Source organism: Emiliania huxleyi (genome assembly GCF_000372725.1).
Source record: "Emiliania huxleyi CCMP1516 unplaced genomic scaffold EMIHUscaffold_542, whole genome shotgun sequence".
NCBI classification, from domain to species: domain Eukaryota; phylum Haptophyta; order Isochrysidales; family Noelaerhabdaceae; genus Emiliania; species Emiliania huxleyi.
In genome coordinates, this window is record NW_005197932.1 from 1 (window position 1) to 14,512 (window position 14,512).

At 65.4% G+C, this 14,512-nt stretch overlaps 5 protein-coding genes across 5 annotated transcripts; 1 reads left to right on the top strand and 4 right to left on the bottom strand.

Annotated features, from left to right (window-relative positions):
* Window positions 1–80: 80 nt before the first annotated feature.
* Window positions 81–1,057, bottom strand: EMIHUDRAFT_246993 (hypothetical protein; the record flags this gene model as incomplete). The annotated part of the gene is made up of 3 exons (XM_005765669.1): window positions 81–96; window positions 335–396; window positions 602–1,057. 3 exons carry the CDS (start codon window positions 1,055–1,057, stop codon window positions 81–83), a joined length of 534 nt encoding a protein of 177 aa, XP_005765726.1.
* Window positions 1,058–1,186: 129 nt separating this feature from the next.
* EMIHUDRAFT_459574 (hypothetical protein) lies at window positions 1,187–2,377 on the bottom strand (the record flags this gene model as incomplete). Its single annotated transcript, XM_005765670.1, has 4 exons — window positions 1,187–1,520; window positions 1,737–1,787; window positions 1,857–2,287; window positions 2,371–2,377. The coding sequence occupies 4 exons, from the start codon at window positions 2,375–2,377 to the stop codon at window positions 1,410–1,412; spliced, it is 600 nt and encodes a 199-aa protein (XP_005765727.1). The 3' UTR covers window positions 1,187–1,409.
* Window positions 2,378–6,305: 3,928 nt separating this feature from the next.
* On the bottom strand, window positions 6,306–8,410 carry EMIHUDRAFT_371132 (hypothetical protein). Its single transcript, XM_005765671.1, has 2 exons — window positions 6,993–8,410; window positions 6,306–6,914 (listed from the first exon to the last, which is right to left on the bottom strand). Exons 1-2 carry the CDS (start codon window positions 8,284–8,286, stop codon window positions 6,457–6,459), a joined length of 1,752 nt encoding a protein of 583 aa, XP_005765728.1. The 5' UTR covers window positions 8,287–8,410; the 3' UTR covers window positions 6,306–6,456.
* A 979-nt stretch (window positions 8,411–9,389) lies between these two features.
* EMIHUDRAFT_371134 (hypothetical protein) lies at window positions 9,390–10,058 on the top strand. The gene has a single exon (XM_005765672.1). It carries the CDS (start codon window positions 9,432–9,434, stop codon window positions 9,834–9,836), a length of 405 nt encoding a protein of 134 aa, XP_005765729.1. The 5' UTR covers window positions 9,390–9,431; the 3' UTR covers window positions 9,837–10,058.
* An 825-nt stretch (window positions 10,059–10,883) lies between these two features.
* On the bottom strand, window positions 10,884–12,185 carry EMIHUDRAFT_246999 (hypothetical protein; the record flags this gene model as incomplete). The annotated part of the gene is made up of 1 exon (XM_005765673.1): window positions 10,884–12,185. The coding sequence occupies one exon, from the start codon at window positions 12,183–12,185 to the stop codon at window positions 10,884–10,886; it is 1,302 nt and encodes a 433-aa protein (XP_005765730.1).
* Window positions 12,186–14,512: the final 2,327 nt, after the last annotated feature.

The window sequence follows — 14,512 nt, forward strand, 5'->3', positions numbered from 1 at the left end:
GTGACCCCGGCCCGGGCATGACCCGCCATTCGACCCTGTTCGGACCTTCGGCCCGCTGCAAGAAAAAGGAAGGAAGCTCGTTAGAAGCCTGTCGCCCTGAAGGGGCACCTCGTGGGACGTGGTCGTGGGACGTCCTCGTGGACCGGGTCATCGGAGGTGCACGCCGTCGCCTGCGGCGGGCGGCAGGCGGCGGCGGACCCGCCGCTCGCGCGCCCTGGCGCGTGGTCGGCTCAACCGGCGTGCGGCCGGCGAGAGGCGTGCGGGCGGCGCCTCCCCCATCCTCGCCCGCCTCCTCCCCCTCGCCCGCCTCCTCCTCGCCCCTCTTCTTGCCTACCGAGGCCGCGTCCGCCAGGCGGAAGCTGTCGCCTCGCGCCACAGCAAGAGACACAGCACCCTCTGCAGGAGACGCCTCTACAAGAGACGCCTCTGCAAGAGACGCCTCCATCTTCTCCTCGCCCTCCATGTCCTCCTTGCCCTCCTTCTCCCCCTCCGCGTCGCTCCCCGCCGCCGCCGCGCCACAGCTCGCAGCCTCCCCATCCTCCTCCTCGCCCTCCTCCTGCAAGAGATCCGCCAAGCCGCCTGCGACAGAAGAGCCGGCCACCGACTCGGTGGCAGAGACCTGGCTGCTCACCTCGGCGGCGTCTGCGGCAGCCGAGGGGTCCGAGAGGGGATCCCGCTCTGCCTCGGCGGGGGCCTGCGCCACCGCCACCGGCGGCGGCGGCGTGGGGACGGCTGGCTGGCCGACTCGCTGCTGCTGCTCCGCAGGCTCCACGTCGGCGTCGGTCTCGAGGACGGTGCGGTCGAGGCGGGCGAAGTACTCCACCTGGCTGCGTATCCGTGCCGGCAGCTCGGCCTGCTCCTCCTCGACCTGCGGCGGCGCGATCGCCCTGGCGCCCGCGGTCTTCTTTGCCCGCTTTCGTGCCTTTTGCGGCTTCAGAGTGGCCGCCGCGACATTCTCTTTGGCCGCGGCGGGCCGGGACGCCTTGACGTCCGCCTGCCGCCGCTTGCGTCGCTCGAAGGTCCTCTGAAACAAGCGCGCGTGCCGAACGTCGTCCATGGAGGTCTGGATGCCGCGACGGGCGGCAGGGACACAGCCGACGCCGAGGAAAAAAGAAACACTTGGGGCAGCATTTCCTCATACCGTATCTTAGAACCGCTCACGCCGACACCGAGTCCCACATCGAGTCCCAAAGGTACGAATATCACGACACTCTGCTCTCTCGGGCCGTCGCGACCCGCGCGCGCTCGCAGTCTCGCACTCTCTCTCGCTGCTCGCGGCTCGCTCTGAGCTGCTCAATCTCGTGCGCGTGCGGTCGTCTCCGACGCTGGGCTCTAGCACCCCTCGGACCACCCGGGTGCTTCTGCCACGGGGGCGAGGGGTAGAAGAGACTGTGCCGGCATCGGCGCACTCACGACACGGCTCGATAGCCGCGCTGCAGCTGCCGCCGCATCAACCCTTTCGCCTTCTCCAAGCCCACCGCGTGCCGGTCGCCAGTCCAAATGTCGCCGAACATCGTGAACTTGCCCGGCGAGAATCTGTAGTGCGCCAGCGGCGAGGGCGGCGTCACGACCACCGCGCCCGGCGCCGGCGCCGGCGCCGTGGCCGCCACCGTGGCCGCCACCGCCGCCGTGACCGCCACCTCCGCCGCCTCCGCCGCCTCGATCTCCTCCGCGTCCATCTCCTCCTTCAGCAGCAGCGCCTCCTCCTCCTCCGCGCTCGGCTGGTGCTCGTCCACCGAGATGCAGCCGTTGCGCGTGATGAGCTTGCCGTCGCGCGTGAGCATCACCTACACCAAAAAAGCGGGGGATGCGTGACGGCCCCGTCGCGTGGGGGACGAGCGCGTCGTCGCGGCAACCTCGATGTAGCACGACGAGATCACACCCGCGCGACGGTACTTGTGCACGTCCCCCTCGGCGGTGCGGCAGACAGCGAGCGCAAAGTAGGCGAGGCCGCCCTCGATCGACGCGAGCATCTCCTCGTGCGCGACCGTGTGGCGGCAGCGCTCGAGTCGAGCCGCCTCGCACATGTCGGCGCGCAGCTTGGCCGCCAGCTCGGGCTGCTCAGCCTCCACGGCGGCGCGCACCGCCTCGCCCTCGCGGACCTTCTGGGTGAGCGGGCGCAGCATGCTGCTCGACGAGAGCGGCGGCACAGCGCGGACCAGTGAGAGCTGGTCGAGCGGCTTGCGGCTCACCGCGAGGCGGACCACGGCGCGCCCCGTATACCGCGTGCCGTCCAGGCAGCCGATCTTTTGGTTGCCCAGGAGTCGCCGCCAGACGGTGCAGTCCACTTTGTTTAAATAAATAAACAAAGTGCAATGGAAAATCCAAAATCCAAATCGCAAACATAGAAACCCAAACACACACAGCCACGTGGCATAGGAGAGCAGGAGGTGAAAGGAGGTCAGCACAAGTCCAAGGACGCACGAGCGAGAAGCACAGCAGAGCAGACAGATGACGATCACCACCCAGCGCACGACCGCCAACTCTCCGGCGCAGGCCGCGAAGAACCGAGTCCGGGGGCCGACGGTCGCGGCGCGCCGGCGCGGCGCAGTGGACGCAGCCCGGTTCGCAGCTTCGCGAGCTACGGGGGCGGCCACGGCACGGCCCGGTGGCCGCCCCCGCAATGAGGCCAAGCGGTGGGCATCCGGCAAAAGCCGCAAGACGGGATTCGCGAAGGCGCGGGCCACCTTCCGCGGCGGAGGCCGCGGTAGCGCGGCGGCTGCGGAGAGGCACGACAGCATGATGACAAAAGCACGCTGGCGGGGCACCGAGGCAATCGCAAGGGAGACCCCAGCGGGCTCTTTGTCGGTCGCATCGATGCCGCAACGCAAGGACTACACAAACGACGCCGAGCACCACGGCAAGTTCCAGGTGTGGCTCCAGGCAGGCAGCTTCGAAGGCAAGGCGCGTGATGGTGCGGCGGTGCGGGCAGAGCACGCCGCTCCCTTAGGCTCACACGTGTGGTTGTCTTTATAGGAGCGGCAGCAGCGGGTGAGCGCGCAGTACGAGAAGCGGGTGCTGGGCTTCGATGCGTGGCTTCAAAAGCAGGGGTATCCGTCCTTCTGCAAGGTGGTGATGGAAAACGGCCTCGCCAAGCTGGAGATCATCGTTGATGCGGTCACCGGGCTTCCGCGTGTGTTTGCGGTGGAGGCGTGGATTGAGTTCTGCATCGGCATGATGACCGGCGATGTGGAGAAGGGCGGATGCAGGGAGCTGCGAGCTAACACGGAGCTGTACGCCACGGCGCTCCATGGCCGCTCGCAGGCGGAGGTCCAGATGCCGCTCGAGAAGAAGGGGAAGTTTGGGTGGGGCCATACAAAGACGATCCCTTCAAGCTGCAGAGCATCCAGCAGTACGCGACGGCATTGCGCATTTGGGTCAAGGAGGAGCTGCGACGCTGGCCAGGCGTGAACGTGGCCAATCCGATGTACGACGGGTGGACTGCGGCTGTGATGAAGTACGTGCAGAGTGAGCTGCCCGTAGCGCGTGTGGAGAAGCGGCTGCCGCCGGCGCTGACGACTGGCGTCTTCAACGAGATGATCAAGCACATCGACCCGACGTCGCAACGCGAGATGTCAGCGGGGCTGTACCTAGAGGGGGGCACTGTCCATGGCGATCGGGCGCACGACTACTTCCTTCTCGATCGGAAAAACGTGCGCAAGCTTGCTCCGACCGACGACGACCCGGACCAGAAGCCGGGCGTGATGATCTCTCACGAGTCGACCAAGAACAACAAGCGGCGCGAGGAGCGGCACAAGGGGCTTGCCTGTCCCACGTGGTGCAACCAGGAGGTGGCATTTACGGAGGATGGCCAGCTTGACGCGAAGAAGATGTGCGGGGCGTGCCTGACCTACCACCTGCAGGACATGGTGGACAAGTCGCTCGCGGGCGCGACCGAGGAGACGCTCGCCAGCCTGCCCGTTTTTGTGGACATCAAGGAGGTGGCGGATCTGCCGGCGGGGAGCAACCTGGTGCGATGCGAGACTGCAGATCGGATCGGCACGCCGGGCGACTGCGTGTGCTTGCTGACGGCGGCGGAGTTGGCGGATGGCTACGGCTACGACGGCACCGTGCCGTTCGAGGTGGACGGCGAGGACGTCTTCCCGCCGCGGCGGGGCACGTATTTCGAGGTGCCCAAGTCAGGCAAGGCAATCCGTGCGTGGGCGCATTCGACAGGCGCGACACAGCAGCTTCGGAGACAGCTGCGGCTGACAAACAAGCGGGCTGGCCGCGAGGTTATGGCGCCGGATAAGATCAAGAAGGTGACGTCGAAGGTGATTCGGCGGCGGATGGCGACGCTCATCACGCGCACGCTCGGCATCGACGCGGCGGTGGCGATGGGCGAGTGGTCGAGCCGAAAGATGGCCAAGCTGTACATTGACGAGCTCGACATTTTCGGGTCCGGCGGGTGGACCGAGCAGGAGACGATTTTTGCGCTGAGCAGCAAGCTGGAGACCGATGCAGAGGCTAGGAAGGCCGCGGCGGTGGCGGCGACGATCGCCGAGGTGGATGCGGCGGAGACGGAGGCGGAGGCAGAGGCAGGGCCTTCCGCCATGGAGATCGAAACCGTGACGACGATCCCGGTGCCGGTGCCGGTGCCCGTGCCAGTGGTGCCAGTGCCGGTGTTGGCGACGCCGATGCCATCGGCGGCTGTGCCGGTGGCGATGCCGGTGGCGGTGTCGGTGGTGGCGCCGTCGGTTGTGGCGGCACCACCAGGAGCAGCAGGCGTGGCAGGGATGTCATTCGTGCCTGGGACGCAGGAGGAGGCATCTATTGCCGAGAGTGCTGTGGCGCACTTCTCGGAGCTTCTCCGTCGATGCCAAGCTGGAGAGCGGGCTACTGCGCAGTCGCGCCGCGAGTATGGGACGGCGCAGATCTCGGTCGCGGTGGCGAACAACAGGGCGAATCAGAACACGGTGTGCTGCGAGTTCAAGGGGCCAAACCCGTTGGTCAAGAGAGAGCTGGCCAAACACCCGCACGTCGGTGACCTGATTGACAGCATGGCGGCGAAGAGCGTGGTGGAGATTCAGAAGGTGCTGTGCACACACGGACTGCACACGTCGCTGCAGCAGATCAACACCTTTCGGCATGGGCGGTTCCAGGCGGCTGGGGGGCGCCAGGCCTTCATAGCCGCAAGGGCGTGATGTGTGTCCGAGTATGAGCGAGTCACGCAGGGAGAAGTCGAGAGTGTGGCTGTGGGTGAGGTTTTTTGGTGAAAAGTGATGGTAATTGTTTACAAGTACACAACACGAACTCAGCACGATTGGATAACCAACGCGTCTACGCTCACGATCGGGTGCGGTGCAGGGATACGGACCGGCGCTCAGAGAAAGATTGTGCGGGTGCAAGCCGAGCGGAGGAGCCGTGGCAGCAGCGAAGAGAGAGAGCAGCACATTCACTGAACAGAGCAGCCGAAGACAGTCACAACACTGACGAGCGGTGTCTCCAAGGCGGATGCGTCGCCGAAAGGAGATGCGGGAAGAGTCTGCACTGAGCGACAGCAACTTCGAAGCACGGCACATGCCGCACAGGGGGACGGCGCGTGAGGGAAGGTACCTTCCTAGACGTGAAGACGTGAAGAGAGACCGTCTTCACATGCACCCGGGGCCGGGGGTGAACATTGGGAGGACATAAGCAATAAATACAACGGACATCCCAAGCTAGGGCTGGGTCGAGGACAGACACGTCCCCACCTTTGCAGGATTTTGCAAAAGCGAGGGGGGAGGGCGCATAATAAAACGGGCGTTGCGTGAGACGGTGAATGGTAGACGCAAATAAAAACCACTTGACGAGATGGGATTTAGGGACATGTGTCCCCGCCCTGCACGATCTTGGTGTGAGGGATCTTCAATCCGTGTCCCCTCACCCCTCGTCACAACCCGACACGGAAGAGCGGCAAGAGTTAGGGCTGCGGCTACGGCTGCGGCTATGAGAGGGGCCGGGGTCGCGGGAGAGCCGCTGCGCCGCGTGGACGCGCCTACACCGCGCTTGCTCCGCTCGCCACCTCTCGCAAAGGTCCAAAGCCATAGCCACCACCTCCTCCGGCAAGTCCTTTCGCCGTATCTCGCCGTCCCTCCACGCCTGGAAGAGCTCGTCGTCATAGCCGTATTGCATCACAGCCTGCTGAACTGCGTCGTGTACGACCCCTGCCGTCCTATCCTGCGCCTCAGCGTCGGAAAAGTCGAACTCGGAGTCATACTCGGAAGCAGGGTGTGGTCGCAGTTCTTTTTTTTGAAGAATTCTTTTTATACAGGCTTGGTTCCTGGGAATCCTGCTCCCTGGCGTCGTCTTCCCTCGTCTCGCTTGCAATTTTTCCTATGCGTTAACTTATGGGAAGGTTACTGACCGCACTCCAAAGACCAAGTGCTCCAACGTGCAACGAGAGCATGCCACCAGACTCCAGAGACATTAGTCATTACACAGTACTTTAAATAAGTCCACCGCGCGCGGCCCTTCTCAGCGCACGAGCAGCTTGTCGAGGCCGAGCGGCTTGAGCAGCGAGTCGTAGATCTGCTTGTTGATGGCGCGGCCCGCCACCACCTGCGGCTCGTCGTCGCGCACCGGGCTGACCTGCCGCACTCGGTTGTTGCGCACGCCCAGCGCGCCGCTGCGCGCGAGCGCGTTGGCCGCCTCGATGCCGCTCACGTAGGCCCTCTCCTGGCACAGCCCCTTTGCGCCGTGCTCGAACTCGCCCATGCGCACCCAATCGCCGGCGCAGACCAGGTTCGGCACGCGCGTCTGCAGCGGCGGCCGCTTGTCGAACGATCCGGGCGAGAACCAGGAGACGGCGCCGGGGTAGCGGGCGACGAACGAGTCGACGACGTTCGCCCGCGAGAAGCCGGGCACGGCCGCGGGCAGCAGGTCCTCCATCAGCGTGGCGACGACGTCCTCGTCCGACAGACCCATGAGCGCTCCTGTGGGGGTCGGGGGGGGAGGGGCAGGTGAGACGTGCGCTGCATCTCTGGCCCGCTGGCAAGCCCATCCAGACGCGCCAGAGTTGTAAAAGTCGCATGCGACCACGGAGCCCTGCGGCTCGTCGCCGCCCCACAGCGCGCGCAGCGCCTCGTCGCCGCCGCCGTACGCCGGACCCTGCAGCTGGTCGAGCATGAAGAAAGTGCCGCCCGCGCCGCGCAGCGCCTCGAAGCGCGAAAACACGTTTGCGGGCGTGCGCGTCTCGACGGTGGTGTCGAGCCAGAGGCGGCAAGCTATCACGTCGATGCCGCCGAGCGAGGCCGCCTTGCAGAGCTCCGGCGCCGCGCGCGCCAGCTCGGGCGAGCCGCCCACCACGCCGCTCATCCCCTTTGAGCCGAGCGCGAGCACGCAGCCGTCCAGGCCGGTCAGCGCCTCGCTCCCTCCGCGGCTCGCGTAGCTCAGCCCGCTCACCTTGCCTGCGGCGTCCAGCTGCACGCTCTGCACGCGGCTGCCGCCCAGCACCGTCAGCGCGGGGGCCCCGCCCGCTCCGTCCGCCTCGCCGGCCCCGCTATCCTCCCCGCCGGACCCGCCGTCCGCCTCTCCGGCGGCCTCTCCGGCGGGCGGGAGAGTCTTTGCCAGGAGGGAGCGGGCGAGGGGAGCGATGAGCAGCTCGGAGATGGAGGGGTAGCGGATCCAGCGCACGTCGAAGGAGGTCTGGTGGGCGAGCGCGTAAAAGTAGAGCAGCTCCATCGCCACCGCCGCCGAGAGCTCCTCGGGTGGCTTGAAGAGGCCGATGAGCAGGGTCGGCTTGAGAAAGTCGCGGACGAAGCGCTCCGAGATGCCCATGCGGAGGAAGAGCTCGTGCGCGGTCATGCGGTCGTACGCGCGAAACGCCTCCTCGTCCCGCGTGAAGTCGATCGTCGCGTACAGCAGCCCGAGCACCGTCACCCGGTCAGGCACCGGGATCCGCTCGAAGAGCTGAAACGTCGCGAGGACCTGGCCGAGAGGCGAGGGCAGCTCGGGCAGCGGCGCGTCGGAGAAGGGGAGGTTCGTCGACGAGAAGACGGGCGCCGTCGCCTCGAGCCCGTCGGGCGAGTAGAAGGACGAGTTCGTGAAGGGCGTGAAGACATCCTCCTCCCGCAGCCCGAGCGACCGCGTGAGCGCCTCGATGTTGGGGTAGTCCTTCCAGAAGCCGCGGGTGCCGGCCTCGAACGGCTTGCCAGTCGGCGTGAGGTACGGAGTCTCCCCGGTCGGGTCGGGCAGAGAGTCGAGCAGCGTCACGCGGCAGCCATTCTCGACCAGCGTCTGTGCAGCGGCCCATCCACCCCATCCAGCGCCGACCACAGCGACATGCGGAGGCTCGCCGGCCGCCATCGCAGGCGGCCCGCCGCCGCGGGCGTGAGATGAGGAGGCGGGCGCACGCGGAGCGGCGACGAAAGTCTCGGCCAGGATGTGTAGGGAGAGCATCGGTCAGAGTTGGTTGTCTGTGCGGATGCGGCAAGCCGACCAGCGGGCAGTTTCCGGAACATTCCTTCTCCGCCGATAACGATTGGGGTGGGGGCCCCAACTCGTGAAAGGCCACTAGTTTCTCGAAGCCACTCACACGAGGACTCACCTCCATGACACTTCCATCTTCTCCCCGGACCTCGCAGCTCGCTGCGTGTGGTTTTATTTATCATGGACGCTATGGCGTCTAGGACGCGCCTGTCTTTCACCGCCTCGTTTAGCGAGCGCTCTGCATGGCAGCGTGCTCCTCTTTTGCTGACCGCCAGAGCGGCGGCAGCACAGATTTCTGACTCCCCGCTTCGCCTGTCCTCCTTAACCGTTTTCTGATTTGGGTCGACGCGAAGGCGCGCTCGGCGAACAGGGGATCGCAGGGCGGGGCGACAGTACGTGACGGGGTGCGCTCCGGGCTGTTGTTCCTAGCTCGCCACCTTGGGCTTCCCATTTCCATCGGGTCCGTGGTGGCGGAGGCCGCAGCGCCGCCGGGGAGGAAGTTGCGGCGCGAGCGCCGCTCGGGCTCTCTTCCTATCAAGGTCTACTGCCACTTCGAGGAGTTGGCCGCGTCTCCTGTCGACACGCCCGCTCGCTTCTTCGCCCGGTCGATCGTACTGGGGCTGTTCTCGAGTCTTCGAATGGTGGACATCCTCCGGGCGTGCATCGGTCCCCTCGAGGACCTGCAGTGCGTCATGCTCGTTACTTCCTTCTCCAAGGACGGCGCGCCGATCGACGTGTACCTTCCGGCGGAAGGCTTCCTTGGCGCGTGGGCATGGTGGCCCGAGCACCGAGCCGCCCTCCTGGGCCGGCCATACTTGCTGCCCGCCTTCGCGGCGCCGCGCGGCTACGCGGGAGACGTCCGCTACGCCTCCGACTTCCTCGTGGACGGCCGCGTCGCCCCCAAGGCGCACGCAGTCCGCTCGCTCTACGTGCTCTCGTCCGAGCCGCCGCTGCGCATGGGCCAAGAGCGGTGGTCGGAGCTCGGCTGCACGCCCCACTCGTCTCACGGCTCTCCAGCCGACATGGGGGCCGTCGTCTCTCACCACGCGCCGCCCGACATCGCCTTCACGCCTCAGGACGAAAACGAGATCTGCCATTGGCGTCGCCGCGCCCACGCCAATAGCGGCGACGGCGAGCTGACGCTCGAGGGCGCTATCGCGCATCTCGCTCCGCGGCGGCGCGGCCATGCGGGCGCTGCGCCGAGCGTCGCGGCCCCTCCGGCCGTCGCTGCTGACGACCAGAGCATGCGTGTTCGGTACACGGCGGGCGCCAACCGCGAGGGCCGACGCCGGGCGCAGCTTCGTGTGCGGCGTCGGTGGATTCTAGCCGTTCGCCGTGGTCTGGCGCGTTTCGGGCGGCCGTGGACCGATCTTCCTGGCGACCGCTCCGACTACGACATTCTCGTCGATCTTCCGGCGGCGCCGTAGCGCGCGGGCCTCGTCCCTCTCTCTCGTCGGGTCTCGTCCCGCGTCCCTGATGGGCTGTCGCGCACATCCGTCCCTCTCTTTCGTCTTCATTGGGTGTCGAGTCCCCTCTGCTCTCGCTCCTCCACTCTCTGCTTTGGGATGTTAGCGTGCTCTCGTACCGTGAGTACTCTCCATGTGTGGAGTCACGAGTCTCGTACGCATGACGGACCCTTTTACCATTCCAATGTATCCTCACTCGGATACTAGGATGTGTGAAGCGAGATAAACTAGTCCGCCGATAACGATTGGGGTGGGGGCCCCAACTCGTGAAAGGCCACTAGTTTCTCGAAGCCACTCACACGAGGACTCACCTCCATGACACTTCCATCTTCTCCCCGGACCTCGCAGCTCGCTGCGTGTGGTTTTATTTATCATGGACGCTATGGCGTCTAGGACGCGCCTGTCTTTCACCGCCTCGTTTAGCGAGCGCTCTGCATGGCAGCGTGCTCCTCTTTTGCTGACCGCCAGAGCGGCGGCAGCACAGATTTCTTTTCTCCCACCCACCCTCTCCAACGTGGGGTCGACTCGTACTACACAAGACTGCTCTCGTCGAATCTAATCCACAATCTCTCTCATCATGCGGCGGAGACGTGCCGCGATGATGTCGCCATGGCACCGCTTCGGCGCGCATGCGCACACCAGCCGGATTTGCTCCCCAGCCAACATGCGCTTGAGCACTCCTGCGAACGCATCCTCTCTCCGCTCTCGGGTGACCTCTCTCGCGCCCTCGTCGACCGCCAACGGCGGGCAGCGGCGCCCTGCAGCCTCACTGGCCGTCGCCCTCTCCTCTAGTATCTCTCGGTAGCCGTCTACGACCGCGTCCCTCTCTCTCTCTCCTCTCATCACCAGCGGGTTACCGAACGGCGAGCCCCGCTGGATGTCGACGTCGCTCGGGGAGCGCTGGCGGCGATGGTGCTTGTTCACCACCACCACCGACCTATGATCATTCTGCCGAGGTCACACGCGTCTCCCGGCGTGCCAACGCGCTGGGCGGCGCCATGCGTGCCCCTACTCTTCGTTAGCCGCGGGCGCCTCCGAGCGCTCCGCCGTCTTCTTCTTCATCTCGGGCGGGTGGCGGTACTCGTTGCACCTGCGCTGCCGGTACGCGTGGCACGCGCCGTCCTTCTTCCAGGCGGGGCAGATGGGCAAACCCTCCCACGATGGCTGGCGGGGCTTCTTCCCCCCCTTGCTCGCGGTGGGCTCCTTCGCGGCTTGCGCCACGTCCTTCTTCGGCGGCGCAGGCGCCTTTCGCTTGTCCTTGCGAGCCGCGATGAGCTCGGCGGAAGCCATCGTGGCGACTAGCGCCGCCGTCAGGCTTCCGCGCCGCGCCGAATGCTGCGCGATCAGCTCATTCCAGATGGACCTCGCATACTCCTCCTGCTGGCTCGGGGCCAGAGGCCCGAGCGCAGCGACGACGCGGTCTACCGCAAGGTCCGCAATCGACGAGTTCAGCGCCGGGGCACGCTTCTCCGTCTCGCCCGTGCTCGTGTCCATCACGTCGAGGGTCGCCTCGTCGCAGTCGGCGAGTGTGGCGTTCGCCGGCAGCGGGCCCGCGTATGCGATGGCCAGCGCGAGGAGGGCACTGATGAGGTCTCCCAGTGGCGATTCGCGCCCCTTGGCGACCTCTTGCTGCCGCCCCGCCGCCACCACCTTGGAGAGCTGCGGAAGGGGCGGCGGAGCCTCGCCGTTGTCATACGGCGAGAAGGCGACTACCATATCCTTGGACGGGAGGTGGTAGGCGTCGCGGGGAGCCGCCCGCTGGGCCTGCCACCAGACCCGCGCGGAGGCGAACTTCTCGAGGTCCTTCTCCTCCTTTGTACGGGATGGAGCGGGCATCGGGGCAGCCGGCGCCCTGCCTCCGCTCACCTCGGTTGGCGTCTGCGGGAGCGTCGTCGAGGAAGAGACCAGCAGGGCCCGCGCCTTCTCCTCCGCCTCGGCGAGGTTGCGGAGTTGCTTGATCAGCTGGCGAAGCTGGCCCTTCGCCCAGCTGCCGGTCCAATCGACCCCGTCAGATGTCACCTTCCAACCTCCCTCGGGCTCCTCGATGTCGCGGAGCTGGGTCAGGACGTCCTCAAGCCACGCGTTGGTGAGCTCTCCGCCCTCATCTTCGAGGGCGGAGAGCTGGCGAGCCGCCGTCTTGGGCTGATCCTCCGTCGTCAGCTCAGCGGCGCGCTCCGCGAGGATGGCGTACTCGGGCCGGGCACCGTCGCTGCCCATGAGGGCGATCTCGTTTCCCTTCTCTTGCGCCTTGGAGAGGGCGACGAGCTTCTCTGCGATGGTGGGCGGGTCGTCGTTGCCTGCCTGAGCCATGTTCCGAAGCGCAGCAAGCGTCACTTGTGGGCGTGTTGTGATAAGGAAGGTGGAGCGCCCTTTATTGAGGTCGTTCTCCGTCCCTCCTTGCTGGATTCTCCGGTCTGCTCTTTCGCCTCTGTTCTGACTTGTACCTCGTCTCAAGCTTCTGAGCTGCGTTGCGCAGGCCATCCCGCTTCTCTTTCTACGAGGAATTTCTTCTTTACGGCGCTTGTTCTATCACGCCGCCACGAAATTTGGTTCTCCGTCCAGGAGTCCTTGGCCTCTCCCAGCCAGCACGCCTGACGACTCTCGGGCAGCCATGCTGGCACAAGTTCGCGCCGAGCGCGAGCGCATGCGCTCCTCCAAGGTCTACACAAAGTCGCTCGCGATCCTGTCGGCGCTCGCGCTCTGTGTCGGCCACCGTCGGCCGACGGCAGCGGCCGAGCCTTGGGCTCTACAAGCCAAGGCGCGCATGCCTCATGATCCGGCCGATTTCCCAGCCGCTCGTGCTGTGGAGGTCGCCTCTCAGATATCTGAGGCTATGGGCATGGTTCACCCCCTCGACCAGCTTCACTCGTCCCTGCCGGATGACGTGCGGGCGGCGGCGGAGTGGTTGGTTGCGTCTGGCTCGAACGCTCACAACCTCCGAAAGGGGAGACTCTCCTCGATAGCGAAGGTTGCGTCTGATCTGCTCGGCTGGTCCACACACTTTGGTGGTTTCTCGCCAGCTCACCTTCGCGAAGCGAAGCCGCCTCTTCCTCATTATGCATTCGCGTCCTGTGTTGCGGACGCCATTGGATGGCCTGACGAGGGACTCTTTGAGGACCTAGTCCTTGGCGCCCCATGCGTCGGCGGCTGTCCAGACAGCGGTGTCTTTCGCGAGTACGAGCAGCCTGCCTCGGTGGCGATGGACGAGCTTGCACACGGCGACTGGAATCGCAAGGTCGCTGAGAGCCTCTTCGCTCTCCGTGGCAAACCCGAGAAGCGACCCGATCTAGTCGCTCTCTGGGATCGGACTCAGAAGGAGGTTACCGATGGTTGGGCGTCTCCCATCGGTTCTGTCGCTTCGATCGATGATGTCGCAGAGATCGACGGCCACCTCGGTGGTCGTGAGGCTTGGCGATGCTCGATGCGCTTTGGCGTATGGCAGAAAGGCAAGCTTCGACCGTGTGACAACTGTCGTGACAGCCTTCACAATGCTGCTACTTCCCTCTTTGAGCGGCTCGTCACGGACACGGCCGACTTTCCGGCTCGTGCTGCCGCGCTTTTTGCCGAGTTAGTCGGCGAGGCAGCCTCCTTCTCGATGCTCCTAGGAACCGAGGACATCGAGGCCGCGTATCGACGCGTGCCGTGTAGCCAACCGTGGTACACGATCTTCGCCCAGTTGGATCCGTCCACTGGCAGGGTCTTCTTCTTTCGCCTACAAGGCTTCAATTTTGGATTGAAATCGGCCGTCATACAGTTCAATAGACTCGCCGAGTTTATTTGTCGCGCCTCTGTGAGGCTTCTCCCCGTCGTGGGCTCTCACTTTTTCGATGACTTCGCCATATGCGAGCCCTCGTTTGCGGCCGGCGGCCAGTTCTTTCTGCGGGAGTTCTCAGCCCTCTTGGGCTTCCCTTTCTCGGGCGCCAACGTGGGCGACGATAAATCGTCATTGGCTGCTCTGGTGAACACCTACTTAGGTGTGGTCCACGACTTTAGTTCGTTCTCGACCCGTCGGCTGGTTCGTTGCTCCGTCTCGAGCGCGCGAGTGGAAGGGATTGCTGAGGCGATAGATGCCATCTTGGCCGCGGGCTCGTTCGACGGGTCGCGAGGCGCGGCCAAGCTATGCGGTCAGCTCCAGTTCTCAGTGTGCTGGTCTGCCTATCGCTTCGGGCGTGCCGCCCTCCAGCCCCTGTACAGAGCTGCACAAGGGTCCCGAGGATCCAGCTTCCCAGAGTCGCTGCGTCGCGCTCTTCTCTTCTTGCGCGGGCTTCTGGCCGACACTAGTGGTCGGTCTCGCCTGCGGCCGAGGACGATCTGTTTGCTTCGGCGGCGACGCCGGCGCAAGCCCGTCCTAGTCTGGACAGACGCGATGTGGTCGCCCTCCGAGGACGTCCCTGCTCGGATTGGCTTCGTCGTCTTCGTCCCCGACGATGAGGGCGAGGGCGGGTCATGGTACCACTCCTCCCTTGCCGTTCCGGAGGACTTCATGCGCCTCTTTGCTGTGCGCCTCCAGTACATCGGCCAACTAGAGCTCCTCGCAGCCGTTGCCGTTTACTACTCCATGCCGGACGTCTTCCGTGACCGTCGCGTCTTTCACTTCATCGACAACGCGTCGGCTCTCGCGTCCATCGTCAAGGGCT

Bases quoted from the DNA above. Each gene is read 5' to 3' on its own strand.
- EMIHUDRAFT_371132 (XM_005765671.1), bottom strand. From the start codon at position 8,286: ATGGCGGCCGGCGAGCCTCCGCATGTCGCTGTGGTCGGCGCTGGATGG. The intron at 6,915-6,992 runs GCGCGTCTGGAT...CGACCCCCACAG, and splicing joins ATGCGACTTTTACAACTCTG to GAGCGCTCATGGGTCTGTCG.
- EMIHUDRAFT_371134 (XM_005765672.1), top strand. From the start codon at position 9,432: ATGGGGGCCGTCGTCTCTCACCACGCGCCGCCCGACATCGCCTTCACG.